At 36.9% G+C, this 20061-nt stretch overlaps 1 protein-coding gene across 1 annotated transcript; it reads left to right on the top strand.

Moving 5' to 3' along the window:
• The first annotated feature begins 59 nt into the window (after positions 1 to 59).
• DNA2 (DNA replication helicase/nuclease 2) lies at positions 60 to 19590 on the top strand. Its single transcript, XM_040564089.1, has 21 exons — positions 60 to 203; positions 733 to 912; positions 1836 to 2019; positions 3461 to 3606; positions 5112 to 5237; positions 6100 to 6316; positions 6827 to 6944; positions 7253 to 7418; positions 8648 to 8842; positions 9688 to 9918; positions 10393 to 10509; positions 10600 to 10709; positions 12008 to 12117; positions 13094 to 13318; positions 14509 to 14702; positions 14805 to 14894; positions 14981 to 15173; positions 16611 to 16700; positions 17297 to 17479; positions 17625 to 17771; positions 18398 to 19590. The coding sequence occupies exons 1-21, from the start codon at positions 193 to 195 to the stop codon at positions 18452 to 18454; spliced, it is 3090 nt and encodes a 1029-aa protein (XP_040420023.1). The 5' UTR covers positions 60 to 192; the 3' UTR covers positions 18455 to 19590.
• Positions 19591 to 20061: the final 471 nt, after the last annotated feature.

Below are 20061 nucleotides of genomic sequence, written 5' to 3'. Positions count from 1 at the left end.
GGCTGCGCGGCTTCCTTCCCACCAATGGCCGGCTTGGGGGCGGGGCTTCTCGGGAGGCGGGCGGGGCGGGCTCGGTAGCGGCGGCATTTTGTGAGGCGCGGGGTAGGGAGCGGACACAGTCGCGCTGTCCCTCATCGGCCGCTGTCACTGCGCCGCGGGGCTCAGGCGGGCCGAGCCGCGGGGGCTCCCCTCATGGCCGACAGGTAGCGACCGGCCGGGGCACGGCGCCCCTGGGACGGGAGGTTTGAAATTCGAAGCGCGGGCGGCTGACTGGAATAACGAACCACCGCGGGAGGCGGCCTCGTAGGAGCTTTCTCACAAGCTCGGGGTTTGAAGCGCAGTTGGAGTTAGCTTTGGGATGAGTGCGAGTGTTTAGGCAACAAATGGAAGCACTAGCTGCAATAAATAAAGAGCAGCTTATGTGATATGTATGTTCATTAAAGCTCCTATAGTATTTATCTTCTTCCTTATGCTTCATATGTTTAAATAGTGTTTTTTCATCCTCTTTCAAAGAAACAATTTGGAAACGTTATTAGAGATTTCCTATACTCGATCTGTATAAAACTTAAAAAAGCACGCTGTAGTTACCTGTCTATATACATGCACGTCTTAGGAGTTTGAATGGGGTTGAAGTTGGATTTATGCTTGAAGCTTGTTCTCTTCTTGTGTGTGGGTTAGCTCTTTTCTTCTTAAGTAGTCTAATGTCTTTGTATTCACAAATTGTTATTTCAGTTTTCAGAAGAAAGTGACTGACTCCTGTAACGCAATACTGAAGAATGGGTTGAACAACAGATACCGTGTGTTGGAGGTCAGTGTAAAGCAGAGAAATGGAAATGACTCTGAGAAGCACCTGACGGTTACCTCATCTCAGTCACTGGAAGATACAGAGTTGTGCATCCTTAGGAACGGCTGGTAAGCCACACAGGAATGTAGACATCTGAAAGGAGCATGAAATATTGTATTATTAACTCAATTTTCTCTGTGTTGCCTTAGAGGAGAGTTTTACTGTCTTGAAAATGACTAGAAATGTTGAAACAACCTTTATCTAATGTTGTATTGTCACCAAGTTAGTGTAATGGATGTTTGTCTTGAGAAAACTGATGATATTTAACTTTTATTGAGTGGATATTGCTACCGTAAAGTTTTAGTTTGTTCAGCCTTGTCTTCACGTGAAGAAGTAGCAAGATTACAAACTTTAATCAGGCTATTTAGTTTCAGGTAGAAGCGTTCTTCTGAACAATAAACCCTCACTGTACATATGAACGTACTATGTCTGTAAAACATGGGGTTTTGAACCATCTGTTAAAATCTTAAGTTGAGCTGTAAAGTATTTAATGTAGGAATCAATGAGGATTCTAGTTTAGGTGTTTGTGCATTCTGTGGTATGTTGTAGAGGAAAGGACTTGTTTAGTCTTTTGAAACACATGGAAATGCACATGCAGTTTGCTTCTGAAAATGAAAAGCACTGCTTTAAATTTTGCATGCAAGTCTGGAAGATGGGAAAGGGAAAGCAAAGTCTAGGAAGACTAGAAGACAAAATATAGAAGATCTTGAACCCTGAAGCTTGTCAGTCAATGAAAATATTTTAAAATTATTGCTATTAATAAAATATTTTGAGATTTTGCTGAGCCTTTGAAACAAGTTTAATAGAAAGGTTGTGGTCACATAATTTAAAAGTGTAGCATGCTAGTATAAAATATAACAATACTGAAATGACTCAAAGCATGGATCTGGAGTGACTTGAAGTATGTTGAATGTGGTATGTTAATGTATAATTTCTTATGTGTCGTGTCCTTTGTTTGCAAATGTTGTTTTTTTAATGTATTACTTTATAGGGAGTCTGTTCCAGTTGTTCCAGGAGACATTGTTCATTTAGAAGGGGACTGTAGTTCTGGTACGTGGATAATAGATGAACAGTTTGGATACCTCATTCTTTACCCAGACCTGCTGCTTTCTGGCACTACAATATCAAACAGCATTCGTTGTGTAAGAAGAGCAGTGCTGAGTGAAAAGTTTAGGGTAAGTGTGAATTGTGAAGCATCCAATGTTTTATTGGGCTAATGTTTCACTGAAACTGTTAGTTTAGCTCAATGTTAATTAAAACTGTTAGTTGAGATGCTGTTCTGTAAAATTGTATTGAACTTCGTGATGTTTGGATTACTTGTGGTTTGTGTTTCTTTTATTTTTTCAGAGGTTTTCAGTTGAAATAATCTTGTGTTCTTAATACAGGTAGTGGGGACAAAAATGTTTTCTCCCCCCATCTCCAGATTCTGGCAACTTCTTTGCATGTCTAAAAACCAAAAGAACATCATTTTGTGCATATGAATCCCTTCTGAGGGATGTGCCTCTTGTTGGCTGTGTGAAAACATAATGTAACCTCATTTGGCCAAGTTAAAAGCTTCTGGAAAATCAGTAAGTTTAGCCAGTTTACCCTGTGAGAAGAGTTCTTTAGCTCGTGATCTAGCTGGAATATACCTATACTGGAAATAGGGTTGGTGTGGGCTAATTCTGGAATCTGAATCCAGGTACTGGAACTTGAAGAGAGGAAAGGTTTCTTCTGCTAGTGTCCTTACTTATATGTGGATGGCAGAGAAGCAACAGCTGCCCAGTTTCAGCTGAGGAAAACTTCCAGACATGGTGAAAATACAAATGCAAGTGGGCAAGGGAGCTGCAATGCGGTGGTGAACAGCCTGGCTGGGAGACTATGACTGGAACAAGAAATTAAAGTACAGGAGATTAAGTCTGTGCAAAGAGAAGGACTCTGTAAGAGGAGTAATGGGATCAACTATTTGTTTGGAAGGGGCAATGCAAAGGGTCCTGACTTCAGGATAACACCACCCTCCAGTTGGGAGTGGAACCCACAACTGCCAGGTCTGTGAAAGAGATCATTAAGTACAAAACATTACTGATTAGCTTTCCAGTTGTCTCCTGGTGGCTTATGTAGAGGTCATAATTTACTGCTACGAGTCTACAGAACCCATCCTGGAATGGGTTAGATGGGTTTGAGCCATTCTGGTGTTGCTTGGACTAATTTAATGTGCGTTGGTAAAACAATGTGAAATTGCTTAATGTGTGCATAATGCAAAAATACAATCTTGTAAGATTGTAAAGACAGTTGCACTAGGAAATGCTGCTGTTAATACTGTTCACGAGCAAAACTTGCTCACAATTCATTTTAATCTGTGCCTTTGTTCCTCACCTGTCAATCACATAAGGATTTTATCTTAGTGCCGGGTTTGGAATAAAAATGAGAGAGAAAGCAGTAGGTGAGACCCATTTCATTTTGGCTGTATTCACAGTCAGGTTTGAACAGATTAATTAGTGAGATGAAAGATCGAATGGTTTTGCAGTTATTAAATAAGTGACATCCATCATGTGCAGCAAATAAACAGAAATTTTGTAGAGAAGTTACATGAAGTTAGCATAAATCTTGATGTTTGTTATATAATTTCTGTTCTAGGGCTCTGAGTCTGGATCGCGCCAAATGCTTGTTGGTACAATTCTTCATGAAATTTTCCAGCAATCAGTAACAAATAACCTGTCACCTGAAAAAGTAAAAGAACTAGCAAATAAAATTGTATACGGACAAAAGTATCTCAGAGAAATGTAAGTAGCTTTGCAGATATCTGTTTTTGTTTGGAAGACTGCATAGGAATTCTTGAACTAGCAGATAAATTTCTACTTCAAAAAATGTGTTACTACTATCAGGAGAATGTTCTACCAAATGACCTTGCTTAATAAAACTGAGGAGTCTTTTAATAAGATATTTCACTGTTCCATAGTGTAGTTTAATATACCCGTCCTGCTGAACTACTTCTATAGATGTAAATTATGCTTCTGAAGAAACTCCAGCAGTGTGCTTGTGTGGGTGTTTTTGCCTGTAACATTTTATTTCTCGGTATTTCTGAAAGCTGAATTAAATTTGAGCATAATTAGTGTTGATACTTGGGAAAAGAAATGGTGCTTGGTCACCAACAAGTTTGAGATGTTTGATATATTCTTCATCGGGTTATTTAATGTCTCTGATGTTAGAGGACCTTTTAATTTATTTTCTCCACAAGTCTGATGGAAATGCTAGCTGGATGAATAGTAGTGTTCATTCTTCACTTCTGTCAGAAATGATGAGACGAGTGGCTGTCAGTTTTAAGGGATCCACTGCAGACTTGACTAAAATTGAATTCAAGTCACACAAATCCAATTATCTCTAGAACATTACAAATCACATACTGGGGAAAGTGTCTGTCAGCCTTGGAAGAGATGAAAAATAAAATTAGAACAAGATTTATTACTCTGGTTCTGATATGAAGGTGACTGGGTTCTGATATGAAGGTGACTGTTTTGGATTGTGATTTCCTTAAGGCATGTGTGTCACACTGGGCTTCCATGTTTGAAACTGTTCATTTGAATTGGTCTTTGCATATGTAAGCTACTATTTGTTGGGATTGGAAAGTATGTTACGTAAAAGCCTGATGTTTGCAGTCATTTGCACTTGCTTTGTGAAACTTGCTTTATTTCTCTGGTGCTGTAAAATAATGACATTATTTCCAGTGGATGCCAGCACTGAATTGTATAATGCCACGTGATTGGGCTCTGTTTAATGAGGCTTCTGCTTTGTTGCATGTTTGTAACTGTAGCAACTGAAGATTGTGATTCCTCCCCATTTAAAATGGCCTGAAGTGTAGCACAATGTATACGAAGAACAATTAGCAGATCAGTGTATTGAGACAAAAAACAAATACAAGCAAATGGTTGTTTTTGTTCATGTCTTCAGTTTTGCATAAAGCACAGGAATAGGCAGTTCTAAATGCACTCCTCTCTTGCACTTTTACTGTTGGCGTTATTTCATCACTTCCACCTTGCTGATGCTTCCTTTGTGTTAAATCTGTTGTTCCAAGGGAGTTATGTCAGAAACAGTGTATTCCATCTTTTGTAACTGGTGCTCAACTGTAGTTTTATGGATTAATCAGTTGAGGTGAACCTTAATGAATCTGTTGTCTGTTTTATAGATGGTTCTTGAAACTTGACAGTTATTTCCAGTAATGTTAGTAATTCAGTGTCAGAGGCAAAGCTAATATTTCTAACTCCTTAATGTAAATGGCTTTATTTTTTAGGTATCACTTAAATCTGAAACAAGCAGAAGTAATGCAGGAAATAGAAGAATACTTGCCATCATTTTTTAAATGGACAGAAGACTTTATGCACAATCCAGCTAACCAAAATGCAACGCAACTAAAACTGTAAGAAGAAATTTAAAGCCATTTAAAATTGTGTATCTTGTTTGGTTTGCTTTAATTTTTAGAAGAACACTTCTTATGCAAGTCTGTTCAGTGATAAGGAGTTAATTCATCACCTCGGTGCCTAAATAGCTAACCTTGAGCTGCACAGTTAGCTGCAATTATGAATACTGGGAAAGATATAAAGGACCTTTATAGGGCTGAAGGAGAAGTTACATATAATCACAGTGGTCTTTACATTTTTGTAAACAATGTGTTACAAAGTAGATATTTTAGTAATTAGGAGAGCAAGCATACTTGATCAACTGACTAAGCCTGAAGTTATGAATGTGTAAGACTGAAAACTAGAATATTAGAACTTATTGAAATAAAACTCCTCAGTAAAATAAGGTTATCAGTTAAGCAATGTTTTGACGCAGCTGTTGCTGAGCTCTTCTTGTCTGACTTCTTGTTGTCAGTGGTAACAGACATAAAGTGTTCAAGTTTCAGAGAAATGGCAGGTCAGGAAGGTAGCATAAAGTAAAAATGTATATGCTACCTTCCAGTGCATATATCACTAATCCTTTTGTAGAAATGAAATGTTTTTAGAGTATGTTGATTCAGAAAAGACCAAACACTGTTTAAAAAAAAAAAAATTCAAAATTCTATTTTATCTTTGAAGTTTAGGTGAGTACCAAAACTACATGCAAACCTGCAATTTAAATTAACTTCCTGATATACTTTCTCTGTTAATGGGAAAATGGCTTCTGTGAGACTTAATATACATTATTTCTAAAGTGGGTGCCTGTTATAACACATTTTAATATTTAAGTATTAAGAACTAAGGGAATTTCTTAACTTCTGACTTCCTTTATTTTCTTCTTAGGCCAAGTGGTGATAAAACAGGAGATTTCTCTAAGATAGAAATTGTAGAGATCTTAGACATTGAAGAGAATATCTGGTCTCCCAGGTTTGGATTGAAGGGAAAGATTGATGTTACAGCCAAGGTGAAAATCCATCGTCAGTCTGGAGTACAGTCTAAGATAATGCCATTAGAGCTCAAGTCTGGCAAGGAATCTAACTCTATAGAGCACAGGAGTCAGGTACAAAAGAAAAAAAGTAATTTGATTCTCAGTGGCCATAAGTAACTTCTTTTTTTTAATAAAACAATGACTTATTTTGTCTTAATGAATGCAAAGTATTTTGTGTGTGGTATAACCAGGATTTGTGGATGGCTGATCCTGGAATGCAAAAAGTTGCAGATATAAAATGACATTTTGAGTGAGAATATTTACCACTTTCAAACACCTTTGTCTTTTATCCTGAAGAAAAACCAAAGATCTCTTAATACATTCATGTATTAGCTTGAGGCAGGTTGCCTTAAAAATTAGCATTGTACATCCTGGCAGATAGCTGGTCAGTGATCTAGAGGTAGTAGCCATGTACAAGCTTTTGTTAGGAAAGATACCTTTTAATTGAAATATTTCATGAGGTGCTTACTACTTAGGCTTTCTAGATTCTTTGTGATAGCAATGGCTGCTTAAATTTTGGAAATACTAAATTCATCCTTTTTTTGTAACACATTATAAAAGTTTTATATATAATGTTTGCAGGTTATTCTGTATACCTTGTTGAATTTAGAAAGGAGAGTAGATCCTGAAGCTGGATTTCTTCTTTATCTTAAAACTGGTACTATGTACCCTGTTTCTGGGACTCGCATGGATAAAAGAGGTAAAGCTGTTCCCTTGCCTTGGAAACCATACTTAACTATCATAATTAAAACTAAGCATTCTAGTAATAGTTAAACACATCAAGACTTACTCTTATGGACATATCTGTACTTACAGATGTACTGCTTGTCATATTTTTACTTATTCCAATAAGCTTACATTAAAGACTTAAATGTTTTGTTAATACATTAGGACTTTGCTATATGAGTACCTATGCCTTAGCTAAGTGTGATGCCTAGTTACTTTTCAGTTAAGAACGATTGAAAATAAAACTTAAACTGTCTACTTAGTTTGTTCTTTTTTTGGCAGAATTAATGAAGCTAAGAAACCAGGTGGCCTTCTACTTAATGCACAGTACATATAAATCTGCTGTGGGAAGACAGCAGTCACAACTCGCTGCTTTGCCTCCTGTAATTGATGACAGTCAAGCCTGTAAATACTGTTCCCAAATGCACAATTGTTTCCTATATAGCAGGTAAAAAAAAAAATAGTTTGACTCTTTTTTTAAATAAGCTTTAAATGCTTTTAAATGATGCTGTAATTTGATTTTTGTGATTGACAGTTTATTATTTTTTCATAATTCTTGCACCCTGAAATAACATTCTGTTGAATCCTGCACAATGCATATAGTCTGTCTGATCTGGCAGAGACTTAAACATCTTTGCTCAGGTGCACTTTCAGCAGGACAAAATCTGAGAGAAGTCTCAACAAATCACTTGATGAAGACAACAGATTTCTACTATATTTAATAATAATTATGGTTAAAAAACTATATCCTTGCAACTTTTTGAAGTGGGCAGCCTTATGAGGCAGTAGGGCTGAGTTGTGACTGGACAAGAAGGAATGGTACATCAATACTACTGTAATCAGTGGTGTTATTACATCTCCCATTAAAAGACATCATGAGCAAATACACGAGCAAATAAATTTTAACATAAAGTTACCGAGTTGGTTATAAAAGTATTATAAAGCTTAATGGTGGTTTTGTGTGTTTTTTTGTCACAGTAAAAAAAAAAAAAAACACAAAAAAACCCAACAAATTTTATACTGAAGAGATCAAGTGGGTTTTAAAAGAACAGGAGAACTTTGGGGGAGATCTTATTTTTAAAGCTGTAGGGATAAAAGTGAGGGAACTAGCTTTGTGGGTATACGCTATGTTTTTGTACAGTAATTTTAATGAAATATTACTTGTAATATTTGGCTGTTAAAGCATTACATTATTCCTAATTGAGAAGTGATCTTAACTTCTGAACTAACCTTTTTCTCTTTGATTGCATTTCTGTATGCATGACTTAAGTATAATGTCTATAGATACATAGTTCTGAGATGAATCCACTTGAAGTATGGTTTTTATATTAACTGTTAAATCTCATTTGCTTACCTAAATCTCAATATAGTATTCATACCTTACTAAAAAAAGGTGTGAAAGATGAAATATCTAAATGTATATAGAACTACCTTTGAAATATCTTTACTCTGTCTTTAACTTATTGTCCTTAATTCAAAATCATAGAGGTCATGTAAAGTTATTAATATGAGATTGTTCATATGAACAAAGGATATATTCAACCCCATTTCAGTGATGATAGACTAATCTAAATGGTGTGTTTTTCAGTGATTAAATTTAGATTGGCATTACCTACAAAGAGACTTGGAAGAAAAAGATAAAAGTTGATTCTTTCCTGTGTTTGGTTCTACTCCTAGGGCTGTAGAAGAAAAGATTGCTAGTGTCTCTTTTCCTCCTGCCATGGTATCAATTATTGAAAAAGAGACCCAGCACCTGAAACCCTCCCATTTGGAGTATTTTAGTCTGTGGTATCTAATGTTAACCTTGGAGCTGCAAGCCGGAGAGGGTAAAAAGGGGTATAAAAATATATGGATGATACCTTCTTTGGAAAGGTAAGATGAATTTCTAACCTGGTACAAATGATCCCCCCCTTCAGTAACTGGGAGTGGAGCACTGTGAACTTCTAGTTTTCCCTACAAGGAAACCAGATGTTCTCCATTGCTTGTAGAAATAATCAAATATGCTTTTTGCAAGGTAGTTTTTTGTGAGATGTGACCTAATGAAGGCATTAGTTTACTACATTCATAGGTTTTGTATTTTCAATGGGAGATTTTTGGTTTTAATTCATACACAGGAAAAGTAAATTAATTGCAGCCTTAACCTTCAGAAGCAAAAGTTGTAGAATTTTGTGTTGTTTTAGTCTCTGAGGGTTGACACTGAGTGTTGACTGTGAGTCCAGCTCATTGCGCCAGTTTCCTGAGGGTTTATTTGATAAAGAATCATCTGTTTGGGGCCGTACTCATAGACATGCCTAAGAACATGGGCAAAACCTGTCTAAGGGCTTTTGCTGGCTGAAGTGGTATGCTATTTTACACTGCCTAATCTAGCAACCGCGGAAAAATTTGCGGTTTTTGGGCCCATTTCAGTGTGTCTGTAGAAGGGAAGTGTTATTGTGTTGTTTAAGGTGAAGCAAGAAACTCAAACAAATGTTAAACAATTTAGTGAAGTGCATCCATTCATTTCAGTGTTCAGTTTTGAATAGCAAGTTAAAGATAATTTCAGATACCACAGTCTTTTCTTGAAACAAGTACGAGGGGTTTTACATATTTTTACAATCCTTTTCTTGTCAGAGTGGCTATTGTAAAGTGTCTATTTAATTGTTTGTTTGTTTCTTTTTAAATAATCTCTCTTACCAAGGGGATTTAAGATCAAAATATTTTTTGTAATATCTTCACAGAGAGAAGGCTGGAGATTGTGTTGGAAATATGATCAGAATTGATCAAGTGCAGGAAATTTCCGAAGGACAGTATCTGCATTCTTTCCAACGTAAAAATGGTGCAATACCTGGAGCAAACATCTTGGCTGGTGACAGAGTGGTTGTGAGTGGAGAGGAAAATGGGTTACTTGGTTTGGCTACTGGCTATGTTAGAGAAATCAGTGCAACAAAAGTCTCCTGTTTGTTGGGCAGGTAATAGAACAAAAGGAAAAACAGCTGTTTGAAGGCATTGTGATAGGGGCTTCAGGAGGGGCACTTCCAGGCCTCAAGGCAGCTCTGACACGGTGTGACTCGGTCCTGGGGAAGTACACCCCTGAAAATCTTGTCTTGATTGAAAATGTCTGACCTTGATTAGTGTCTATGCCTATATATTTAGCTAGGTTGACTGATTAAGAACATGTTTGCCAGCTCAATTTACTTACTTCTCCAACATGAGACTTATGGATACTGTGATTGTTGCTGTTAAAGGTAACTTTCATTATTCAGACTAAACTGCCTTTAAATTTGTCTCTGATTGTATTTTGTTTGCATCAGTTAGTAATGTTTCTTCTAGCTATTGCTTTACTCTGTGACCTCTGGGAGCTTAATGCTTAGTAATAAGTCTTTCATCATCAACACGCTGCTTGTAAACAGAACTAACTTGTTCATGTTACTGTTATCCTCCAGGAATTTATCAAAGCTCCCCAAGAATACCACATTTAGGCTGGATCACGAAGAAGGAGATTTTGGTACAGGGGTCCCCTTTGAAAACCTTTCCAAATTGATGAAAGATTCCCCAGTCAGGTATGAAGAATCAAATTAATTTCCCACTTTGAAGGTTTTGGGGTAGTTTCTCAATAGGCAACTCTTAATTCTCGTTTTTTCCATCCACAGTGAAAAGCTCCGCAACTTGATTATTGACTTCTACAAACCGCGTTTTATTCAGCATTTGAGCTCAGTTCTTCCTGCAGATGCAAAGGAAACTGTTGCAAATATTTTAAAGGGTATAAAATCTTTCTAAATCCTTCCCCTCACCCCCCCAATCTTTTGTTTAATAGCATAAGTCTATTGCCAGAGCATTTATCACACTAAATACAAGTTTGTTTTTTTCCTAGATCAGGGCCTAGTAGTAGTTTTCTGCTTAAAAATAAGACAAGTTCTAACATTACATGTGTTTCTGTGATTAAAATAGTTAGAAACTGCTTGAAAGACATGACCAGATGTTTGCTTAGAATTTCACTTTACTTTTGTTACTTCCTGCAGCTTGCTCTCTTTGTTTGCTCTCAACTTTACAAAATCAGGAACTGAAAAGACTCTTAGACCCTATCTTGGGATAGGGGAAGTGGACTTTTAGAATGGAAGGAGATGGGCTTGATGTAAGCACTCACTTGCATAAGACCTCTTGCTGACCTGTTGGCTTCGCTGTAATATGCAAAGCTTTGTGGCACTCTTGGTTGTTTTTTGTTTATTTCAAACAAACTTTGTATGTGGTAGTGTCGTGTATTCGGTGAAAATGTTTCATTGCCTCTGACAGACTTGTCTGTGAAAGCAGAAATTTAATTGATTTGTCTTAAAACAAATAAAACTCTGAATACAAACTTTCTGAAGACTAAAAGATGTCTTGTTGCTTTGAGGTCTGCTTCAAATAAGAATTTGCCCAGCCTCCTAGCCAACTGCTGAAAGAATAGGAAATGAGAGGAAGGCATATATTCTGAAATTTAAGAATAATGACAGATTAACAGATACTGGAAGACAAAGAGTAACAGTTCCTTCCTGTACTTGCAAGCCATATGTGTTCTTTACAGTAAGGCACTGATAATTCTAGATGCTGCTTCTCTTTTTGCTTGAGCTTTGCCTAGTCTAAGGCACTGAAATATACTGCTCGTCTGCATCAGACAGGGAAAAATAGCTCTGGTTTCTTGCTTCTTCTAAAAAAGATTATGCAATCTCTACAATTCACTTCCCTTTGCTGTTAGTCCTGTGTTTGAACATGAAAGTGGGTATGATAAAATAGAAATGTCCATACAAGATATCATATGGAAGTGGTCATGTAGTATATTAGAAAAAAGGCATAAAAGGCCTACAAAGAAAAATGTCTTCCATTTTTAGGACTGTAGTGCAGACCCTGTACTACTTGTCTATGTATATTATAATGTTGAACTTTATCAGAATGTACAGACTTGCCGCAATATTCCCTTAAAGAGTTTAAGGGGAGGCAGAAACTGTAGTTTTGCTTTATTGATGTTAGCAAATATAATGATTAGGAAGGACAGACACTTCATTGTTATTTTAATTCTTAAAGGTCTGAATAAGCCTCAGAAACAGGCAATGAAACAAGTGTTGCTTTCGAAGGACTACACGCTTATTGTGGGTATGCCTGGAACTGGAAAAACTACTACAATATGTGCTCTGGTAAGATCCTGTGCCTAGATTTTGAATTTTTTATGACACTTGGAGAGTATTAAACACTTTATAAAACATACTTTTCTAAAGTGATTGTCATGATTTAGTGTACTGCTATTTGCATAATTCCAAATAAGAAAATTGATTTCTTTTATTGAAGAACCTTTATTGGGTACAACTAAAAATTTGTTTTTGTGCACTTCTGCTTTTGTGGAAGTATGTGGAAGGGAAGAGATTCAAGAGTAATATTTAGTCTTTGACATTTTAATGTTGAATTCTTTGGCCCCAAATGTCAGCAAGCCCTCCAATCCTGACTCACAGCTCAAAAAAGGACTCCTTGGAGAAGTCTGTAACTTGCCTGTGTTTAAATTATATAAATGTGTGGTGCTGAAGCACATGTAGACTGTTAGCCAACTCCTCTGGCTAGTGGTTCTCGCTCTGGGGACGGACTGTGAGGGCATACTGGATTCAGGCTGTAGGTTGAGTGAGTTCTTGACAGCTGGAAGTGAGATGTCACTATTGTTTCATCTTTCCTAATTGGGTATTCTGCTCTTGTTCCTTCTCTGCTGTGTGAGATCTGATGGGGAGAGAGGAGGACAGACAGCAAGCAGCTGCTGCTATCAGATCAGCTCATTCTACTGAATCTGATGTAGTTAAATTGTCAGTTAAATTGTTCCTTCTTACAGTAGGGATGTTCTTTGGTGTGCTGCCTTTTTAGTGCAGTTGGCAAGTCTGAATGGAGGTTATCTCTGTTTTGCAGCATGTGTTATACGTGTGCTGTTTAGGAGAAACATCACATCTATTGTCTGTGTCCCTTTGATAACAGCTAGGTAGCAGATTTGGCCGGGAAGAATGGTATAAATGAGGTGATACTTGATCTTGGTTTCCTCTGAAACTTACTGTTCCCCTTAGGCAAACTTGGGATTGCTGGTTCTTGTATATAAGCTAACAACTTTGTCTTTTCTTTCCCTTTGCCACTTGTTAGGTGAGAATTCTCTCTGCTTGTGGCTTCAGTGTTCTTCTGACTAGTTTTACACACACTGCTGTGGACAATATTCTGCTGAAGCTAGCCAAATTCAAAGTAGGCTTCTTGCGTTTGGGACGAGCTCAGAAGGTTCATCCAGATATACGGAAATTTACAGAAGAAGAAATTTGCAGGTCCAAGTCAATTAACTCTGTAACAGATTTGGAAGAGCTCTATAACAGTCAGGTGAGAAAAGTGTTTTTGCTAGCCCTGTGAAATGTTCAGGATAACTGTTAGTATTCTGTTTGTTCAGATACTGCAGAGAAAGAACCTAACCCAAGCGTGTGTTACTGGTGTGAGAAGCCTGAGCTGAAGAAGATACTCAATTTCTGCCTCATTGCAATTTCATTATAGCCAATGATGACCAACATTAGTAATCTAAAAGCCAAAAAGCATTTTTTCTGCTTAAAAAATAGTTACATATAATAGTATGTGTGTATTATACATGTAATTACATATAATAATTCCCAAAGGCTCTAGTCCTTCTCACTTGTGCTGGTTGTGGTGTTTGTAGAATCAGGGGACGGGGAAGAAAAAAAATTGTGCTGTGGAGCTGATCTGATCAAACGCTAATTTTTGATTGAAAGATCAGTGCTGCTCTGTGTGTTAATGCAAAGGACCATGCCATGAACTGGGGAAACGGAGTGGGTGGCAGCTTTAAATTAAATTCATTGAAAGAATGAAATGTCATGGTAGTTGGAATAAATGCCATATTGCAAAACCTATCACTTTGCTGTTGATAGGCGTTGCAGGAAAATTATTGAAGTCGTAACAGAAGTGTTGTAACACTTCATATTTAGTCACTTCAGATTGCATTGGAAGCACAGAGATGGGAAGAACTTATCATAGAATCATAGAATCGTTTAGGTTGGAGAAGACCTCCAAGATCACCTAGTCCAACCTTTAAGTAGTCACAATGCATTACGTATTCTTGCTGTGCTTCAGAAGAATGTAAAAGCCCTATAAATGGGCAAATAAATACAAAGGTGAACTTTCAGCTGTTTTATTGTCTATTTGAAAGCTTAAAAAAGGGGGGAGAAGGGGAGAAAAATATGCTCCTACTTTTCTAAGGTAGTCATTTTAACACATTCCAGGAATTGTGTATGCACAGAACTTGATATTATCCTGAGCATGTCAGGAATGAGTTATTTACCAAGTCCTATTCTAAAGCTGATTTTTTGTTTGTCATTTGTTGTTGATGCAAAATTTTAGGAATGTATGAGGCCAATATGTATGCAAAGAGTGAACTGCTCTGATTTCAAGGATTAAAGGTTTTTCTTTTCTTTTTAGCTAATTAAAAATAACTTTCTTCTAATCTAAAAACGTACTGTTAAAGTGTGTAAGACGTCTCTTATTTTTACTGTCTCAATTTTCAGCCAGTGGTAGCAACAGCTTGCATGGGAGTAAATCACCCCATCTTTGCTCAGAAGCAGTTTGATTTCTGTATAGTTGATGAAGCTTCCCAAATAAGCCAGCCCATCTGTTTGGGCCCACTATTCTGCTCCAAAAGGTTTGTGCTAGTAGGGGATCATCAGCAACTGCCTCCGCTTGTACAGAATTCAGAAGCAAGGTAAGATAAAATGCTGCTGGACAGATATTAGTGGTATGAATTCTGGGAAGTCTCTTGCGATGTGTGGCCTGACACATTTTTGTGATTTTTCTTTTCTAACAGAGATCTTGGTATGAGCGAAAGCTTATTTAAAAGGCTGGAGCAAAACCAGAACGCTGTTGTCCAGTTAACTGTGCAATACAGAATGAATAGGTATTTGTAACTTGTTATAGTAGGGTTTTCAATGTGGGATTGAAATTGCAGGATTTAAAATAATTTCTTCTCTTCTAAATCTTTAGTAAAATTATGTCACTGAGTAATATGCTAGTGTATGAAGGCAAACTGGAATGTGGATCAGAGAAGGTGTCAAATGCCACTGTTAACTTGCCAAACCTAAAGAAGTTGAAACTGGAACTTGCAGATGCTTCAAAAACATGGTTGAAAGAAGTACTTGAGCCAGACAAACCTGTGTGTTTTCTGAACACTGAGAAGGTAAAGTTCATTATGTTCTCCTTTCAAAATTGCATTTTTGATGCAAGTTTTCAATACAGCCAGCACATAAGAATTCATACAACTTAGGCAGGATAAAGTGTATAGCTTTAAAAATGGTTTCTTGCTTTATATATAAACTGCAATGTGTAAATAAGTTGTTAATAGAGTTGATCAATTGGAGTGGTAGAGCTGCTGCTGGAAATATTGCATCTAACAGCAGCTGAAAAGTTTAATTCAGGCAGTGTTGCAGATAATGCTACATGTGCTATGGACTTTGTTCGTATGTAGAGAATGCAGCTGTAAGTGTGCAGCCCTACTGTGTCCTTGCAACCACAGACTGTTGTCATTTCCAGTGGCTGAGGATCAGTGGTGTCTAAGCTGTGCACCAGTGGCAGGAATAATTTTAACTCTAAATTTTGTGGACATTTTGAATGGGGAGGAGTAGGTTGCTTCAGGTGTGCGTTTTTTCCTGCAATAATTTCAGTCTCTATTAAATGAAACTCCAGAATCAATAAGAACTAGGCAACAAAACTGATGAGGTAAAATGAAGAAGAGTTTATTAATCTTTTTCCAAATATATTTTACACTAATATGCACTAAGTCTTGTATTTGGAGTCGCTGTAGTTGGTGACTGGATTATAATGATTTGAGCCTAACAGCTTTGATGTTGATTCCTCTTGACACTACCTTTTGCCAATAACTGCTGACCCTGGAAGGAACTCCCCAGTCAGTCTTTGTTTGCTCTCAAGCATGTTTTCTGACCCTTTCATAGAAAAGTTAACAGTTGGTCATAGGGAAGATGCTTGTCACAGTAGGAAACTGGCTGATATCCTGTTTGTCTGTTAATCTGACCAACATTGGTCATGTGAAAACTGGATCTGCTGTTCCATTTTAATTTTTTGCTTTGCTAGAAAACCCATCTCAAGTATATATAGCTGTTGTGTTTGTAGAACCAGCAGGAAAGTTTCTCTTTCCAAAATATTTTTGGTTTTGTTGAGGCATTAGGCTCTGTCACATCTCTTTCAACTTGCTGTAAAAATTCCACTACTGTAGTTCATCAAACAAAACCAAAGGAACCACCCACAAAAAAGTCTGTTTTTTATATGGTATATTATGTGAACTGTGAAATCAGATGATTGAGCCTTGACAGTTTCCTGAGGTGCCTTGCTATTACTAGAAATTTACTATTATTTGAAAGTGCTATTACTAGCAACTCATCTTTGCAGAGTGTTTCAACCACTTTGCAGATGCTGTGTTCTGAGGTTACTTTATGGTATAGGTTCTTATACTCTGTCAAATTTAGCTTTTACCCTTTACCCTTTTTTATTAAAACTTAATATAAAAAACTTAATATAAAAATGGTATGATATGGTGAGTTAAGGATCAGAATACAGTGTGATTGTAGACACTCATTATTTTCCGCTTATATTTCTAAAGGTCCCAGCACCAGAACACGCAGAAAAAGGTGGTGTATATAATGTGACAGAAGCCAAACTTGTGTTCTTCCTCACATCCTTATTTATTAAGGTATATTTTACTTAATTACATTGCTCAAGAGGGACGGCTTTGTAATGAATCTTACATTGCTGTAGAAGCTCCAACCACATGTACAGGAGGGATGACCTTAAGGATAAATTCAATGTTAGCTGCGTGTCACTATAGTGAGGGATCTGAGGTCTGCATTCAGTTCCCTGTTCCTTGCCTGGTTGCAGCTAGGCTGCATAAAAGCTGGATGACAATTTCTTTGAGATGATGACTTTTTTTATAAGGGAGGGGAAAGGATTTGCCCTTGTTCCTTATTTCAGCTAGTCAACTTCAGGAGTAATACAGAGTAATTAAGAGTAATGAACATTCACCTTGCAGTCTGAGGAAGAAAGGAAGATGAGGATTTTGATGTGTCTTTGCGCTAGGTTTAAGACAAAGCCTGGGGTCTTGCAGTAATTACTATTTTCTTTAGTTAACGCCAATTATACCTAGAGTTCCACTGACTTTTTAGTGTAGGGACGATAGCTTGCAGCACTATTTAAATATATAGATTAGCCTTTGAGGCTCTTCTGACTGTAAAGAATATCCTAGGCTAACTGCAGTGACAGTTTTTTTTCCCTTCTGTTTTCTTTATTTAGGCTGGTTGTAAGCCTTCAGACATTGGTGTGATATCACCATACAGACATCAATTAAAAATAATCAGTGATTTGATGGCAAGACTGAAGGAGAACAGAGTGGAAGTCAACACTATAGACAAGTACCAAGGAAGAGACAAAAGTATCATAATTGTATCTTTTGTTAGGAACAGTAATGAAGAAAATGTGAGTTGGTTGTACTAACTTGACTTTCAATCTGGGTAAAATTCACCCACAACCTTGAAGTTTTTGACACATTTTGACAATTAAATTATCTACGTCAGATGTAGAATTTAAGGTAGGAAAACTAATAGCAAATTTTGTTTAACAGCTTGGCACCCTCCTGAAGGATTGGAGACGTCTTAATGTTGCTATCACAAGGGCCAAGCACAAACTAGTTATGGTGGGCTGCATTCCATCCCTGCGCCGCTACCCTCCTTTGGAGAAGCTACTGTGCCACTTGCAGTCTGAGGCAATGATATCCTTTTTCTCAAAACTGTTTTGTGAAAAGGGGAAGGTAAGATGGGACTTGTTGGGATAGGAGGTATGGTTGGGAAGACCTCTGATCACTTAGGTCATAGCTGTAACGTTGGTTGACAGCACAGAATGTGTCAATTAAATGTACCAAAAATACACTTTGAGGTCAAGCTAATAGATGGATCTAGAACCTTTGCTCTATCTTGAAAAGTAGAAATAAGTCCATGGTGATTTGCAATTCAACTTTGACATAACTAAACTATTAATTTTTTTTGCAGTTTTTGTTGATCATCTTAGTTTCTTGGCACCTTAATGTCAGTGTGATTTGTTTTCCTCTGGAAGAACCATATATTTAAATACAGGTTGAGAGAATGGTTCAGGAATAAGGTTGCTAGATGGGAAAGTAGTATGACTTTCATATGATTTTTTGTTCTCTCCAGCATTGTACCAAGTTTGTTCTAGTTATGGCTCCTTACATTTCCTATTTAAATGGGAAGGTTGAAAAGCTCTTAATAGATGCTTTATTTTTTTAAGCATCAATCACTACATACTCATCTTGTGTGTGTGTGTGTGTGTGAAAGCAATACCTTATTGAAATGTTTGAGAACTACTTCCTTAACTTGCTACATCTTCAATCTTCCAGCTGGGGCTTATGAAAGTATCCACAAATGTAACATTTTGTGATTATGAAGACTTTTAAAGACATTTCTCATCTATTTTCTTCTATTGCTGCTGAATGTAAATCACTGCATAGTAGGGTGTGAGTGCTGATGTGCACTGTTCACTCTGAATGAAGCCAAAACTGAAATGACATTCAATTATTTTAAATGGTTCCTTTCAGTAAAAGTAACAATACGCATTTCTTTCTTTAGTAAGCTGATTCTTAAGCTGGCCATTTTAGTACCAGTGTATTTGCAACAAATGAGGAATATGAAGTCTTCTGTTCCTTCAGCTACTGGTTGGCTATTTCTACATTCACTTCTATCTTGATGAACACTTTTCTGTATAAGTGAATGGCGAAAAACTTGAAAAGAGAGGAGTAAACCAGTGCTGCATTGAGTCAGTTTTCTGGGCTCAGTTTGGTTTTAAACACTCTAAAATGTAGCTGGCAAACAGTTAATCCCATTGTTAGCATTCCTAATAAACTGTGTTGTGCAGTTTGGGGGGATGTTCTTTCAAAGTCTCATGTTCTTTCCCTTTTTTAAATACTGATCTTTTATATTTATATACATGCTGTAATTAATCTCTCATATGAGGATCCCTTGGTGGCTTGTCTAATCCCTTGATTTTACGTACATCTGGGAGGAATGTGGTACTGATTCACTTAACTCCTTTTTATGGACTAATACATTTTGCAGGTGAATCTGCTGAAGTGAAATGCTGCCCAGCTGAAGATTGTCATAAAACTCCTGCTGGTTTCAGTCTTTGATCTATAGTCTCTTCATACAAAAGGAATAGAATTCCCAAGAAACAAAACTAGAGTTGCAGCTTGATGGCTAAGGTGTTAACATGTGCTTTTAATGATGATATCATGTTCAATACAAAATATCTTTTACTTTATTAAGTCTAGTTTAGTTTCCTTATGCTACCTCATATGCTAGAATATTTCTGAAACATTTCTTTCAGAGATCATTGGTGGAAATGTCAATTTTTCTTATTCTTAAAAATCTTGAGTGTTTTCTCTTGGATCAATGTCAGGTAGTTGTGTGTGTATATAGTTGCAGACACATTTCTAGATGTGAAATGTGGATATCTATGTACTCTTTTAAACCACTCCCTAACTTTTGTAATGTTTGAAATAATAAATTTTGATGTTGGTTTCATTCCAGTTGTTCACTTTACATAATTTTGATCAGTGCAGGAATACTTGGAATACATGACAGGATCTCTTCAGGTTACGTGCTTCTTCAGCAACTCTGCATGTTTGGGTTTTTCAAAAGATATAGTTTAACTGCCACCCCAGTTAATTTTTTGCTTATTACAGTTGTAAGTTCAGGATACTGTATTCTTGTTTGAATAGTTCTTCTTTCTGTAGTTAGGGTATGTATACAAAAAGCTTAAGATGTAGCTTTTTTCTTATACTAAACTATTGTCATCCCTCCACCAACATGCATAGGAAAGAAGGGAAATAGAGGCTTGTTCTCATGCTTATCTGTTTCTAAGATGCATCTGTTCTTGATGCATGGTAAAAATCATATTGCAAGTGAAACAATGTTTTGGTCTGGTAGTTTCATACTTATACATATAGCTGGGACACTTTTATTCGGAAACCGAACGCGAGCGGCGCCACT

The sequence above is a fragment of the Cygnus olor genome, chromosome 7 (assembly GCF_009769625.2).
Source record: "Cygnus olor isolate bCygOlo1 chromosome 7, bCygOlo1.pri.v2, whole genome shotgun sequence".
Taxonomy (NCBI): Eukaryota; Metazoa; Chordata; class Aves; order Anseriformes; family Anatidae; genus Cygnus; species Cygnus olor.
Note: the sequence above shows the minus strand (reverse complement) of the source record. Positions and strands in the feature narration are given on the sequence as shown.

Bases quoted from the DNA above. Each gene is read 5' to 3' on its own strand.
- DNA2 (XM_040564089.1), top strand. The intron at 3,607-5,111 runs GTAAGTAGCTTT...TTTATTTTTTAG, and splicing joins CAAAAGTATCTCAGAGAAAT to GTATCACTTAAATCTGAAAC. The intron at 17,772-18,397 runs ATATCCTTTTTC...TTAACTTGCTAC, and splicing joins ACTTGCAGTCTGAGGCAATG to ATCTTCAATCTTCCAGCTGG.